Genomic DNA, 14508 nt, shown 5'->3' on the forward strand with positions numbered 1-14508 from the left:
CGTTGCCAGGTGAAATTGCTGAGGGGAACCGGAAGGCGGATTCCCTTGCTGCCCCAGCTGAAAAGGTATGTCTCCCAGATGTTTTTCAACAGGCAAAGTTAAGTCACCAGCAATACCATCAAAATGTGCCAGGACTGATTCGTCAGTTCCAGCTGACACGGGATCAGGCTAAGGCCATCGTGGCTACCTGTCCCAATTGTCAGCTCCAGGCAGTGCCATCATTAGGCATTGGGGTTAATCCCCGAGGCCTTAAGAGCTGTGAGGTGTGGCAAACAGATATCACTCACATTCCCAGTTTTGGCCGCCTTAAGTATGTACATGTGAGTATTGATACATACTCAGGAGCGGTGTATGCCTCTGCTCATGCAGGAGAAAAGTCTGTGCATGCTAAACAACACTTAGTACAGGCCTTTTCCGTATTGGGAATCCCTAAAGAAATTAAAACAGATAATGGCCCAGCATATAAATCCAAGGAGTTCCTGGAATTTGTCCAGCAGTGGGGAGTGGAACATAAAACTGGCATCCCCCACTCCCCCACAGGTCAAGCTGTAATTGAGCGTACACACCAGACGCTCAAACAAGTCCTAGCCAGGCAAGGTAGCGAGGCAGTGTGGATGTCTCCCCAACAGAAACTATGTAAAGCTCTGTTTACCATTAACTTCCTAAACTGCTCATTTGAAAACATGAATCCTCCTGTAACTCGGCATTTTAACAGTGGTGATCAGTTTAAATTGTCACAGCATCCACCGGTTTTAATCAGGGACCCTGAAACTTGGCAAACCAAGGGTCCCTATGAACTTGTCACCTGGGGGCGAGGTTACGCGTGTGTATCCACCCCCACAGGCCCCCGATGGATTCCTCAAAAATGGGTAAAACCTTTTGTTCCAAAGAATCCAGGACCAGCAAGAAGAGAAGAGAAGCAAGTGGCTGTTGCTTCCAAGAGAAGACGCCGCTGAAGAGAGCAAGAAGAAACCTCTCTAGCCTCTGACCTGCATACTGTAACTGTGAATATGTTTTAAAGAATGCCTGTTTCCTTTTTTTTTAGAAATAACCTACCTCTCACTCAAATCCATGATGAGCCTTAACCCTGCTGTCATCCTGCTCGCACTGAGCAGCCTGACAATAGCCTGGATCGTCCCACAGCCACGCCAGAACATCTGGGTGACCCTGGCACAAACACTCCAACAGGAAAACATATGTCTATCTACTGCAGCAGCAAAAAATCCTGTGTCTACCTGCCTGGTAGGAATTCCTTTGCAGCATGATGAATTCACACACAGCTTTAGTACACTGACTCCTGAAGCAGGTAATAAACTACACAGCACTCATGTAGAAGCAGAGTTAAGAAACCCAGTAGAAGAGAGGCTACCCCATTTTCCTAAGGCAACCCAGGAACCCCAGGAGTTAGAGCTGCTGGGTTCCTCCCCAGCATCATACTGTGTACACTTTAGGGTCAGTCCTCCAACTCATAAAGAAACATTCCACCATATAGTACAACATCGAGAAGAGTTCACAGCAAAAAGGTGGTGCCGTGTACTAAGCTACATCAAAGTGTACTCCTCAGCTCATACACATCCCAAAAGCCTCCCCAAAGGACTGTTCCTCATTTGTGGGGACCGTTCATGGGCAGGAATTCCATCCCGTCTCCTTGGAGGGCCGTGTACCATAGGGCGTCTATCACTGTTAGCGCCCAATCAAACATTAATTGGTGAGTGGACCCATAAAAACAATTTGACCAAAAAAATTCAAAAGAGAAGTGCTACAAAATTAGATGAAAATCGTGATTCGAAGATTTTCCATTGGTCCAAATCAAAAAGAATTGCTGCATCCATTTTCCTTCCTTGGGTAGCTGCAGCCAAGGCCCTAGGTGAATTGGGACACCTAGAATGCTGGGTGGTAAAACAAGCGAATTTAACATCTAATGCCATAAGTGCCCTCCTAGAAGATGAGGAAATTACCAGGCAGGTGACACTTCAAAACCGTGCTGCAATAGACTTTCTCCTGTTTCTCCACGGGCACAAGTGCCAGGAGTTCGAGGGTCTCTGCTGCATGGATCTGACATCGAAAGCTCCTAGCATCCATGCCACTCTCCGAGAGATGAAAAGCATGATTGGACAAGTCAAGCAAGAAGCAGATGACTGGTTCAATGGACTGTTTAAAAACTGGGGACTCTCGGGGTGGTGGGTTTCAGTAGTGAAAACTATTCTGTCGCTGCTAGTCGTTGTTTTGCTAACGGTGTTAGTGTTTGGAGTGCTAAGCAAAATACTGTACAGAAGCATAATTAAGCTAATCTCAGCTACCTCAGATGTCAACCATATAGAGTTGGCAGACCGGAGTAACCCTCACCAGCCTGCAAATGGGAATTGGTGGGCCACTTCAGGTCAGTAAGTCGTATAAGCTCGTTACCTTTCATTTTATTACATATATCAAAGTAGGGGCAGATGTGGTGGTGCATATTTCTGGGAGTTACCTGGTTTCTGTGTAGACCCTCCCTGCAGCTGTGACGTGTTTTTCCCCTCTCCTCCCTGTCCCTGAAACGTTATCCCATTGGTTGGTGTTATATGTCCCCCCACCCCTCTCCCGAGGTTTGAAAAAGTCCGGGAAGGAGAAACCCGGTCTCTTCTCCCCTGGAAGCTAGCCAGAATAAAAATCCTCCGATCCCCCGGAGGGAGAAGCAGCACTTGTTGGTCTTTTCTCGGTCTTGAAGGATCTCCCTGACCCCTCCATTCGACAGAGCTAGCGTGGATTACTTCGGGGGGCTAAGGGAAGATCTCCTCAAAACTCAAAAGTAATGATGATCAGCAAAACTAATGATGATCAGCAAAAATGAAAACCATACAGAGCATGTTCTAAATAGGCGGAACCAGGGAGGGGATATGCTAAATACTTCTTGAAAAAGTTTGAATATGCATTAAACCCTCACAGCAGGATGGGATAAAAAGGGTGTTCCCAAGATACCAGGTTTGTTCCTGGCAACCCGCTCCAGGGCACCCGGCTGTTTTAACCCTTAGCTTTATTTCCTTTGTCTCCTAATTGTCTTTTTGTTTATATTAAACTTTTTATAATTTATTAAGTGAATCTCGTTTTTCACATCACTAATTCACTTCTTGAACTCAAGTCTCTCAAACAAATAAAGAAACAGGGGGTACCCTTCTTCTGGGTTATGTTCCACAGTTAATTTCTGTGAAGGGAACTCCAGAGCACAAGACAAAGACTGGGACTCTGGGGCGCTTCTTTTAACAGGGGCTTCTTCAGAGGGTGGGAACTTTGGAGAGAACCAATTATTTTCCACAGATAAAAAACTTATAAACTTTCTACAAATCAAGGTTCAACACGCTAAGATAAGAAATAACAGACATACATTCCCTTGAATAAGAAACATCATGCGTGGTATGTACAGAATAAACCTGGAAACGCGGGGCGGGGGGAGATAAAGGTACACACCCAGCCCCTTTAGATGGGACACAGGTACTGGAAAATTCACGGAAGCTAGAGGCAGTGTCTACAGGCAGGGACCGGGAAAACAAAGGTTTGAATTCCCGCGCGCCGGGGAGCGGGCTCCGAGAAAAGCGGCGACGTTTCTCCTCCTCCCCCGCCTCGCTCCCTCCCCAGCCTTTCTCGTGCCAGGGCTAGAGAAACACGGAGCAGCTGGAAATGACGGCGGCGCATTCTCTCCACTCTATTGGGCTCCCCGCTGCCTCCCTGCTGCAAGGCAGATGGGGAGGGAGGGTCGGCAGGCCCCCTGCGGCAGCAAGAACTCAAACGGACTGGTCTGAAGAAGAAAAACTCCGGTAATCACGGTAAACCCCAGCCCTGGCAGGGAGCCGGGGGAAGGAGGGGGGGGGAGGAGCCGTGGCTTAGGCGGGGGGGCGGGGGGGGGGGTGCATTCCTGGCTATCAGTTACAAACATAAGCTAACAATCTCTAACTTAGTTACATTCTAACAACCCCCACCACAACAGTGGTTGGCCTCGAATCTTCCCAGGCACTTTCTGCCAAAGGCTCCAGGACAAGCCACTGTTCCTGGCTGCAGAGTAAAGCACATTCTTCACATCTGGTCCCGTCCTGACTGGGCCAAGGGTTACTGCATGAGCAATCTCCTGCTTGATCTTAGCGAAGGCTTGTTGCTGTTCAGGGCCCCACTGGAAATCATTCTTCTTGTGGGTAACCAGGAAGAGAGGGAGGTAGAGAGCCAGATTGTGACAATCTGGCTGTACTTAGGAATGTGCATTCTCCAAAAACCTATGGCACCTAAGAAAGCTTGTGTTTCATTCTTGCTCGTTGGTGGAGACATCATGGTGATCTTATTGCTGACCTCAGTGGGAATCTGACACCATCCGTCTTGCCACTTTATCCCCAAGAACTGGATCTCTCAGGCAGGTCCCTTGACTTTGCTTTTTTTGATGTCAAAGACATCTTCCAGGAGAATCTGGATGATTTTCTCTCCTTTCTCAAATACTTCCTTTGCTGTGTTCCCCCACACAATGATGTCATCAGTGTACTGTAGATGTTCTGGAGCCTCACCCTTTTCCAGTGCAGCCTGGATCAATCCATGGCAGATGGTGGGGCTGTGCTTCCACCCCTGGGGCAGTCGGTTCCAAGTGTATTGCATGCTCCTTGAGGTGAAAGCAAACAGAGGCCTACACTCTGCTGCCAGAGGAATGGAGAAAAACGCATTAGCAACGTCACTTGTAGCATACCACTTCACTGCCTTGGACTCCAACTGGTACTGGAGTTCCAGCATGTCCGGCACGGCAGCGCTCAGCGGTGGAGTCACTTCATTCAAGGCACGATAATCCACAGTCAATCTCTATTCTCCGTCAGACTTGTGCACAGGACAAATGAGGCTATTGAAGGGTGATTGGGCTTTGCTGACCACCCCTTGTCTCTCCAGCTCACAGATAATCTTGTGGATGGGGAGAACGGCATCTCAGTTTGTCTGGTACTGCTGGCAGTGCAGTGTCGAGGTGGCAACTGGGATAAGTTGCTCTTCTACCTTCAGAAGCCAAGCTACAGAAAGATTCTCCGATAGTCCAGGCATGGTGTTTAATTGCCTAATACCCTCTGCCTCCACAACAGCTATTCTGATGACTTGGAGTGGCTACCTAAAACAGAGGCTAGACAAGATTAAGAGAGTAGAAGCGGGTATTTATTAAAGGCCTTCAATAGGTACACCTTAGGCAGTCAAAAGCCTCTGAGAGGCTACATCCAAGATGGACAATGGTCACAAGATTTTTAGACAGATATAAATTTGATCCACTGTCCTGGGGTGAATTTTGTCATCTCTTCAGAGCGGTGAGAGGTTTTGTAATTAGATATTGGTCATTCTTGTGCTGGGTAGTGCTGTGCCTGTTAAATAAACAGTTTTTTTCCACTTCTCTCAGAGAAATCTCTTCCTGAACCGGTTGGGAGGTGGAAGAAAGGGGCCACATGGGTTTGCTTCTGGGGGGGGGGCATTGGAGGTTTTCTCCCAAATTTGCCCTAAACCAGGTCAAATATATTCATTGGCACCTAGTACGTGGCATGAGAGAGTGGAAAAACCCTGTACTGATTGTACTGAAGTGGCAATTACTCTGTATTGGGATAAGATAAAGCAGTCCCTAGCCATCCAGCCATGCTGTTTGAATTAATAATGTCTTTTGGGGTGCAGACCTTCATGTGTTTCTAGTCGCTAGGCTTTTTTGAGGTTTTAATACCTTTATGGTCCCTTGGTTTATTTTCTTATCCAGAGCTAGCCCCAGTATTGTCCCTTACACATGGCTTTTACAGTAGAGGGGCATGGATTAGAATAACTATTGGGCTGGGCTTAGTGATAATGATTTGTAGGAATTTTATTCAGGTGCTGGAGTCTGTTCCAGGTATAAAGGGTTCATGGTTATGGTTATGCACCCAGTTTGTTAGAGGAGGAGCAGGGGATGAGGCTTTTAAGCCTTTACTTTCCTTCTTCTCCTCTGAATCTGTTACATCACTATTGGAGAGTGTCCAGTTCCCCTTGAATATTAAAGAGGCCATCTTTCTGGTATTTAATCTGGCAAGTTTCCTCTATACAGTCTTCAGCATTTCTAGAATGAGGGCTGAGATTTCTAGAGGGACTGATGAGACCCCTGAACCAGGCATGGAAAATCCCAAGTGGTATGGAGAATAGGAGAATATGGGCCAAATTCTGAAGAAATTTTCTGACCCTATAGTTTGGGACTTTCCACATGAACAAATTCAGAACCCAGATGAGGTGGGGAAATACCTGAAAGAGAAGCGTCATGATGATTCCAAGGAAAAAAAAGATCATTGCAGTAAGCTGGGCCTTGGCATATGCTTATCGTACATTGCTAGATACTCTATGTCAGCAAACAGGGGAAAGGGGACAGGGAGATAAATCAACAGCTACCCCAGTTACTCAGGCTGCAGCCAACCCCCCAGTTACAAAGCTGGTAGCTAAACCAGACAGCAAGCCTCAACCAATGGCTGTTGCTACTAGCACAAGAAGTGGAAAGTGCACAGACAAAACCAATCGACCAGTGGATGATGATGATGATAATGAGGGAGAACGCCTCCTGACATAAAATCAAGAGTCAAAGCAACTGGCACAAGATCAGAGGCTAATATTGAGTCCTTTTCCCTGAAAGACCTTTGTGGCCTAAGGAAGGACTACACTCGATGACCTGCTGAATCTATAATTAGTTGGTTAGTCCGTCTGTGGGACGCTGCAGGTGAAGCTACAGTTCTGGATGGCACTGAAGCGAGGCATCTGGGAACCTTGTCACACGATACAGTTATTGACCAGGGGATGATGAGGGGGGCTAACCCTCACAGTCTCTGAGCATGGGTCCTGGAAAGCGTAGCTCAAAGATATCTGTGTAGATGATCTCTACATGCAGCAAACACAGTGGAAAACCATCGAACAAGAGATCCAACGCCTGAGAGAAATGGCAGTGGCAGAGATTGTCTTTTCAGATGACATGCCAACTAAGAATCCAGACTTGGTGCCATGTACATCCGTGATGTGGCGAAAATTGGTATGACTTGGGCCACAAGAATATGCATCTGCTTTAGCAATGATGAAGCGGGATGAAAGGGAGGAGACTGTGCTTGATATGGCAAAGAAGCTTCGAGCATACGCAGATGCCGTGCATGGCCCCACACATGCAAGAATCGCAGCTGTGGAAACATGTTTGCAGAAATTAGAAGATAAGTTAGAGGAGAATCACAAGAAACATAGAGATGAGATTAAAGAGGACCTTCTCCAAATCTCAGCAGTACAGATCAGAGGTCCTGGTACTCAACGCAGATGTTCCCCAGATCGGGAGAGAAGGTTTACCCCACGAGCTGAGCTGTGGTTCTTCCTGTGTGATTGCGGAGAAAACATGAGGAGATGGGATGGGAAATCTACTGCGGCTCTGGCACAGCGGGTGCGTGAATTGAAGGAAGAGTCACAAAGGAAGTTCTACCAAAAGGGAAGCAGCTCCAGTTGCCTGTAGCCGAACTGCCAGGTATGATGATGATGATGACATGTCCAATCCCCTTGAAGGAACCTCCAAGACATATACCCAAGGAAAGAAGGGTTACCAAGCTTACAGGGGCCCTGCCTCTAGCCAGGTAGAGGCTAGGGAAAATTGTGGTTTTTGGACTGTGTGGATTCATTGGCCTGGCACTTCTGAACCACAAGAATATAAGGCTTTGGTTGTTACTGGTGCACAGTGCACATTAATCCCATCAAGACGTGGGGGCAGAATCTGTTTCTATTGTTTGCGTGACAGGGAGATCACAGGATTTTACCTTGGTGGAAGCAGATTTGAACCTGACTGGAAGTGAGTGGAAGAAACACTCTATTATGACGGGCCCAGAGGCCCCATGCATTTTGGGCATAGACTACCTTCAAAGTGGGTATTTCAGAGACCCAAAAGGATTCAGGTGGGCATTTGGGATAGCAGCTGTGGAGACAGAGGGCATCCAGCAACTGAACACCTTGCCTGGACTGTCCGAGAATCCATCTACAGTAGGACTTCTGAAGGTGAAAGAACAGCGAGTACCAACTGCCACCTCAACGGTGCAGCGCTGACAGTATAGAACAACTTGAGATGCTGTGTTCCCCATCCATAAGATGATCCTTGAGCTGGAGAGCCAAGGGGTGGTCAGCAAGGCCCAATCACCCTTCAACAGCCCCATTTGGCCTGTGCGCAAGTCTGACAGAGAATGGAGATTGACTGTGGATTATCGTGCATTAAATGAAGTGACTCCACCACTGAGTGCTGCTGTGCCAGATATGATGGAGCTCCAGTATGAGCTGGAGTCCAAGGCAGCAAAGTGGTATGCCACTACTGACATTGCCAATGCATTTTTCTCCATTCCACTGTTGTCTTGGTTCTAGAAGACAGGTGTCTGATAGGGAGAGCAGGAGCCTCCCTTGGGATGAAAGAATGTAGACCCCCTCCCTCCGAATTATTATAAATTTGAAATCAAGGGCCTTTCAGGCAGAGATCTGGGGATAGGAATAACAGTTCTTTACTAGTATAACCAGGCAAACAAACAAGCAATAACTACAGCAATAACAAGAACACAGAACCAGGGACCCCGGGACAGCCTTCTCGGCTGAGATGGGATGGAGGAGAGGCTTTGTTTTCACAAACCCCCTCGGGCAGTCAGTCCCGGTGCTCCTGCAGGGCTCCGAGGAACAGTCGGCTGGAAACAGCAGGGACGAGCTGAGATCCTGGGCCGGTGGCTGAGGTGTATCAGCAGCTCCGCGGCGGTGCCTGGCACTGCCACACGTCCTGGCAGGGCAGGGGGTGCGAGGCCACCAACAAAGAGGGGAGAAGGAGAAGAAGCAGCAGCTCCGTCTGGGTGATGGCGAAATTCTCTTCTCTCTACCGCAGCAGCTCCGCAACCCAGCAAACCAACGTCCTTCCCCGAAGCCGAAGAAAGACAGCCCAAAAACTGTCCCCACCCTCCTTTTCTGCCCGCTTCCCCCCCCCCCCCCCCCCCGGGCCCGGCCACTTTTTGTCCGTTGTCAATCACCCCTAAGTACCAGTAGTTAGGTTGTCCCAGCACATAATGGGTAAAAATTCCCCGGGCAGGCCACAACGACAAAACAGAAAAAAAGGACACCTAACCCTCAACAACTGTGTAAGAGACGGTCACAACCGTCTCAAGGACAGAGACTGAGACCCTGAATATCACAAGGGACTTGGTTTGGGGGTTTGGGCCTAGCTGAGATGGATGTTTGCTAAGTGACTGTTTGCAGGTGGTTGCACGGTACACTGCCCTCGTTCCTGCTGATGAGCAGAGGCTTGTGCATTGTACCCTGTGCAATGGGTTTTCCACGACACTCTGCCCTTGTTCCTGCTGGTGAGCAAAGACTTGCAAGATGTGGTTTGCTCTGTCCCCTACACCTGCCCCCCGTGCAATGGAGTTCATCACAATGATCATCAATCTCCTCTGTTTTTGGCCCTGTGCCCCTTGCTTTGCAAAAGACTATAAAATTATATCCCAAACTTACCTTCCTTTGAGATCTCCCCAACGGACAGAAGACTGCATAGCTGGACAGCTGAGTGGACTTGGACGTCGGTAGCTATAATCCCCTTACTCTCTTTTCCTTATGCTTTGCTTTCTCCTCTTTTCTCTCTTTCGCATATTAGTGCTGATGAGCACTGTGATAAATGTAATTTTGGATAAAAATTTGTGAAAGAATAAATAAGTAAATAACTGTATTTATAACAATGTAAAAAATATATAAAATATTGTGTGGCCTAAGGATTCCTCCCCAGACCCAGCAGTAACTACCCATGCAGGCAGTAACGATCCTAGGCGACGCTTATCAGCCTGAGAGAAAGAGCAGGACACGGACAATCAGGCTAGACAATGAGAGGAGCCCGGCCGAGATGCCCATTGGCTCCGCACCGGACCTGGACACTCCACCCTGAGAGCCCAACCGAAGATACAATCGGGAAGCACTCAGAACCTTTCACATGCGAAAGGACTCTGCCCAGTCGTCTATTGATTCAGTTCAACGGTTCCAGGAAATCCATTCAACCAACCATCTAGACTCTTTGTTGAACAGTGACTGCTCGGAGTTTGGCCTCAAGACACAAAATCTCTATAAAAACCCCGGACAGTCAACTCTCCTTCGTGGATTTGGGTAAATCTGTACCTCTGGGTATAGACCCCTGTCCACCCAGCACTGCGCTGATTTATTTTATTGTGGTTTTTTCTCTCGTTGTTTGTGATTGAAATTTTTTTATAATAAATCGCTTTTTATATTAACCCTATTTTGCCATTGCATTTATAACAGCACTAAATAAAGTGTGTTTTGCTGTTTAAGTCCTTGGTTTGCTGATAATCTTTTGTACTCTAAGACCAACTAAAAGAACCACATCACGAATCCCCCCTTGCGGATCGTGACACCCTGGCAGCAGAATGCGGGCCTCAGTTTGCCTTCACATGGAGGGGAGTGCAGTACACCTGGAACCGACTGCCCCAGGGGTGGAAGCACAGCCCCTCCATCTGCCATGGACTGATCCAGGCTGCACTGGAAAAAGATGAGGCTCCAGAACATCTACAGTACATCGATGACATCATTGTGTGGGGGAACACAGCAGCAGAAGTGTTTGAGAAAGGAGAGAAAATCATCCAGATCCTCCTGAAAGCTGGTTTTGCCATCAAGAAGAGCAAAGTTAAGGGACCAGCTTGTGAAATCCAGTTCCTGGGGGTAAAGTGGCAAGACGGACGGCGTCAGATTCCTACTGATGTCATCAACAAGATCACAGCAATGTCTCCACCAGCCAGCAAGAAGGAAACACAAGCTTTCTTAGGTGCCATAGGCTTTTGGATTATGCATATCCCTAAATACAGTCAGATTGTGAGCCCTCTTTACCTGGTTGCCTGGAAGAAGAATAATTTCCACTGGGGCCCTAAGAAGCAACAAGCCTTTTCCCAGATCAAGCAGGAGATGGCTCATGCAGTAGCCCTTGGCCCAGTCAGGACAGGACCAAATGTGAAGAACGTGCTGTACTCTGCAGCCAGGAGCCATGGTCTGTCCTGGAGACTTTGGCAGAAGGTGTCTGGTGAGACTCGAGGCCGACCATTAGGATTTTGGAGTCGAAGCTACAGAGGATCTGAAGCCAATTACACCCTAACAGAAAAAGAAATCTTAGCCGCCTATGAAGGAGTCCAAGATGCCTCAGAGGTGATTGGCACGGAAGCACAACTCCTCCTGGCACCCTGACTACTGGTGCTAGGATGGATGTTCAAAGGAAAGGTTCCCTCCACCCATCATGCCACCAGTGCCACATGGAGCAAGTGGATTGCTCTTATCACACAGTGTGCCCGTACTCGTAAACTGAATCGCCCTGGGATTTTGGAAATAATTACAAACTGGCCTGAAGGTGAAAATTTTGGTCTCAGAGATGAAGAACAAGAGGAAGTGACAAGGGCTGAAGAAGCTCCACCATATAACCACCTGCCAGCAGAAGAAACATGCTACGCCCTTTTCACTGATGGTTCCTGTTGCATAGTAGGTGTCCTAGTTTAGGGCAAATTTGGGAGGAAAACTCCAAATGGGAGTTTCCCCAGGGAAATGACCCCTCCCCCCCAACTGGTCTGGGAAAGGAAAAAAAATTCCTTGGAGATAAGTGGAAAAAGCTGTTTATTTAACAGAAATTGAATAATATTAAATAATAAGACCTCTCGCTGTTCGATGGGATGGCAAATCTAGGAAGAAAAGTCCCTTTCATGTGGTGTAACTTGGCTCACTCAGGTTCTTATCAGTCTTTCCAGTGCTAGAAAGTGCCGAGGCCCAGGCCCCGGTGGGCCACAGGCATGAGCTCCTGGGGTTTGACTGGATGTTCAGTCCAGAGCAAGTTTGCACAGATCCAAGAAAAAGGGAAAAAAAACAAAGGTCCAGGGAACTCCTCTGCCTCAGCTAGCCAAAACTAACTAAAAGCCAGAGAAAAGCTCTGTCCCACTGTCTGTCCGTGCTGCAGACACCACAGTCCAGGAGCAGGATGTGTGGGAGTGATGTTTTTCTTTAACACAAACTGCGCGCTTCTTCTTCCCCCCACTCTCGCTCTCAGAGCCAGTCTTAAAGGTGCAGAACTTTATATATAACATAAACCAGACGATTGGAGATACCAGTATCATAAAGTAACCCCAGGACAGTAGGGATGAACCAGAAGTGGAAAGCAGCCGTATGGAGCCCCACACAACAGGTCGCAGAGGCCACTGAAGGAGAAGGTGGATCAAGTCAACTTGCGGGACTCAAAGCTGTTCAACTGGCCCTGGACATTGCTGAAAGAGAGAGGTGGCCAAAGCTCTACCTCTACACTGATTCATGGATGGTAGCCAATGCTCTGTGGGGATGGCTGGAAAGGTGGAAAGAGGCTAATTGACAGCATAGAGGAAAACCAATTTGGGCTGCTAAAGAGTGGAAAGATATTGCTACCAGGGTAGGGAGACTACCAGTGAAAGTCCACCATGTAGATGCCCATGTCCCCAAGAATAGAGCTAATGAGGAATACCAAAATAATAAGCAGGTAGATCAGGCTGCAGATACAAGTGTCAAAGATACATTTAGATTGGGAACATAAGGGACAGTTGTTCCTAGCTCGATAAGGACATGATGCCTCAGGTCAGCAGGGTAGAGATGCCACCTATAGGTGGGCACAAGACTGAGGGGTGGATCTAACCATGGACCGCATTTCTCAGGTTATTCATGACTGTGAGACGTGTGCTGCGATCAAACAGGCCAAGCGGTTGAAGCCCCTCTGGTACGGTGGGTGGTGGTCCAGATACAAGTATGGGGAGGCCTGGCAGATTGACTACATCGCACTGCCTCAAACCGCCAAGGCAAGCGCTACATGCTCACAATGATAGAAGCCACCACTGGATGGTTGGAAACTTATCCTGTGCCTCATGCTACAGCCCGTAACGCCATCCTGGGACTTGAAAAGCAGGTCCTTTGGATGCATGGTACCCCTGAGAGGATTGAGTCAGACAATGGGACTCATTTCAAGAACAATGTTATAAACACCTGAGCTAGGGAACACAGCACTGAGTGGATGTACCATATCCCTTATCACGCACCAGCAGCTGGGAAAGTGGAGAGGTACAGTGGACTGTTAAAAACCACCTTAAAAGCACTGGGTGGAGGATCTTTCAAAAACTGGGAGCAACATCTAGCAAAGGCCACCTGGTTAGTCAACACCAGAGGTTCCACCAACCTAGCAGGTCCTGCCCAATCTGAGTCTTTGCATGTAGTAGATGGAGACAAAGTCCCAGTGGTACATGTCAGAGGTCTGTTAGGGAGGATGGTTTGGATCAATTTTACCTCGAATACAGACAAACCCATTTGTGGGGTTGTCTATGCTCAAGGATCAGGTTGCACATGGTGGATAATGCAGAGAGGTGGAACAACACGATGTGTCCCTCAGGAAGACCTGATCATTGGTTAAAAGGTTACTGTCATTGTCTGTACGTTAAACCACGCAGACATGAAATAGAAGGAAATGTGTAAGTGTTGAAGGTGAAAGATGGTTGTTGAGGGTTAGGTGTCCTTTTTTTTTATTATGTGCTGGGACAACCTAGCTACCGGTACTTAGGGGTGCTCGACAAAGGACAAAAAGTGGCCGGGCCCGGGGGGGGGGGGGGGGGGGGGGGGGGGGTGGGGGAAGGGGGCAGAAAAGGAGGTTGGGGACAGTTTTTGGGCTGTCTTTCTTCGGCTTCGGGGAAGGACGTTGGTTTGCTGGGTCGCGGAGCTGCTGCGGTAGGGAGAAGGGAATTTCGCCATCACCCAGACGGAGCTGCTGCTTCTTCTCCTTCTCCCCTCTTTGTTGGTGGCCTCACACCCCCTGCCCTGCCAGGACGTGTGGCAGTGCCAGGCACCGCCGCGGAGCTGCTGATACACCTCAGCCACCGGCCCAGGATCTCAGCTCGTCCCTGCTGTTTCCAGCCGACTGTTCCTCGGAGCCCTGCAGGAGCACCGGGACTGACTGCCCGAGGGGGTTTGTGAAAACAAAGCCTCTCCTCCATCCCATCTCAGCCGAGAAGGCTGTCCCGGGGTCCCTGGTTCTGTGTTCTTGTTATTGCTGTAGTTATTGCTTGTTTGTTTGCCTGGTTATACTAGTAAAGAACTGTTATTCCTATCCCCAGATCTCTGCCTGAAAGGCCCTTGATTTCAAATTTATAATAATTCGGAGGGAGGGGGTCTACATTCTTTCATCCCAAGGGAGGCTCCTGCTCTCCCTATCAGACACCTGTCTTCTAGAACCAGGACAATGGTGTTTTGAGTGAGTAAAATGAGAGAGTGGGGAATCCTGCGGCTCTGCAGCCTGGGGCCTGGATTCAGTAGCTTGGTGTGGGACCTGACAGGGGCATGATGGATGTATTGCTTGCATTTTTTTGGGTGGAATGGAGGGGAAGTTTTTATGTGAGTATGTATGTGTGTGCAGAGTTAGAATATGTTACTTTTGGCAGTAAATTGATGATATGGGGATAAGGGGTGGAATGTCCTGGGGTGATTGTG

At 48.3% G+C, this 14508-nt stretch overlaps 1 protein-coding gene across 1 annotated transcript; it reads left to right on the top strand.

The window, feature by feature from the left end:
• The first annotated feature begins 892 nt into the window (after positions 1–892).
• On the top strand, positions 893–2564 carry LOC148183325 (uncharacterized). The gene has a single exon (XM_088061538.1). The coding sequence runs from the start codon at positions 1072–1074 to the stop codon at positions 2386–2388; it is 1317 nt and encodes a 438-aa protein (XP_087917664.1). The 5' UTR covers positions 893–1071; the 3' UTR covers positions 2389–2564.
• Positions 2565–14508: the final 11944 nt, after the last annotated feature.

The sequence above is a fragment of the Pseudopodoces humilis genome, chromosome 12 (assembly GCF_049639895.1).
Source record: "Pseudopodoces humilis isolate 2021_Gansu_Grassland_sample_001 chromosome 12, ASM4963989v1, whole genome shotgun sequence".
Taxonomy (NCBI): Eukaryota; Metazoa; Chordata; class Aves; order Passeriformes; family Paridae; genus Pseudopodoces; species Pseudopodoces humilis.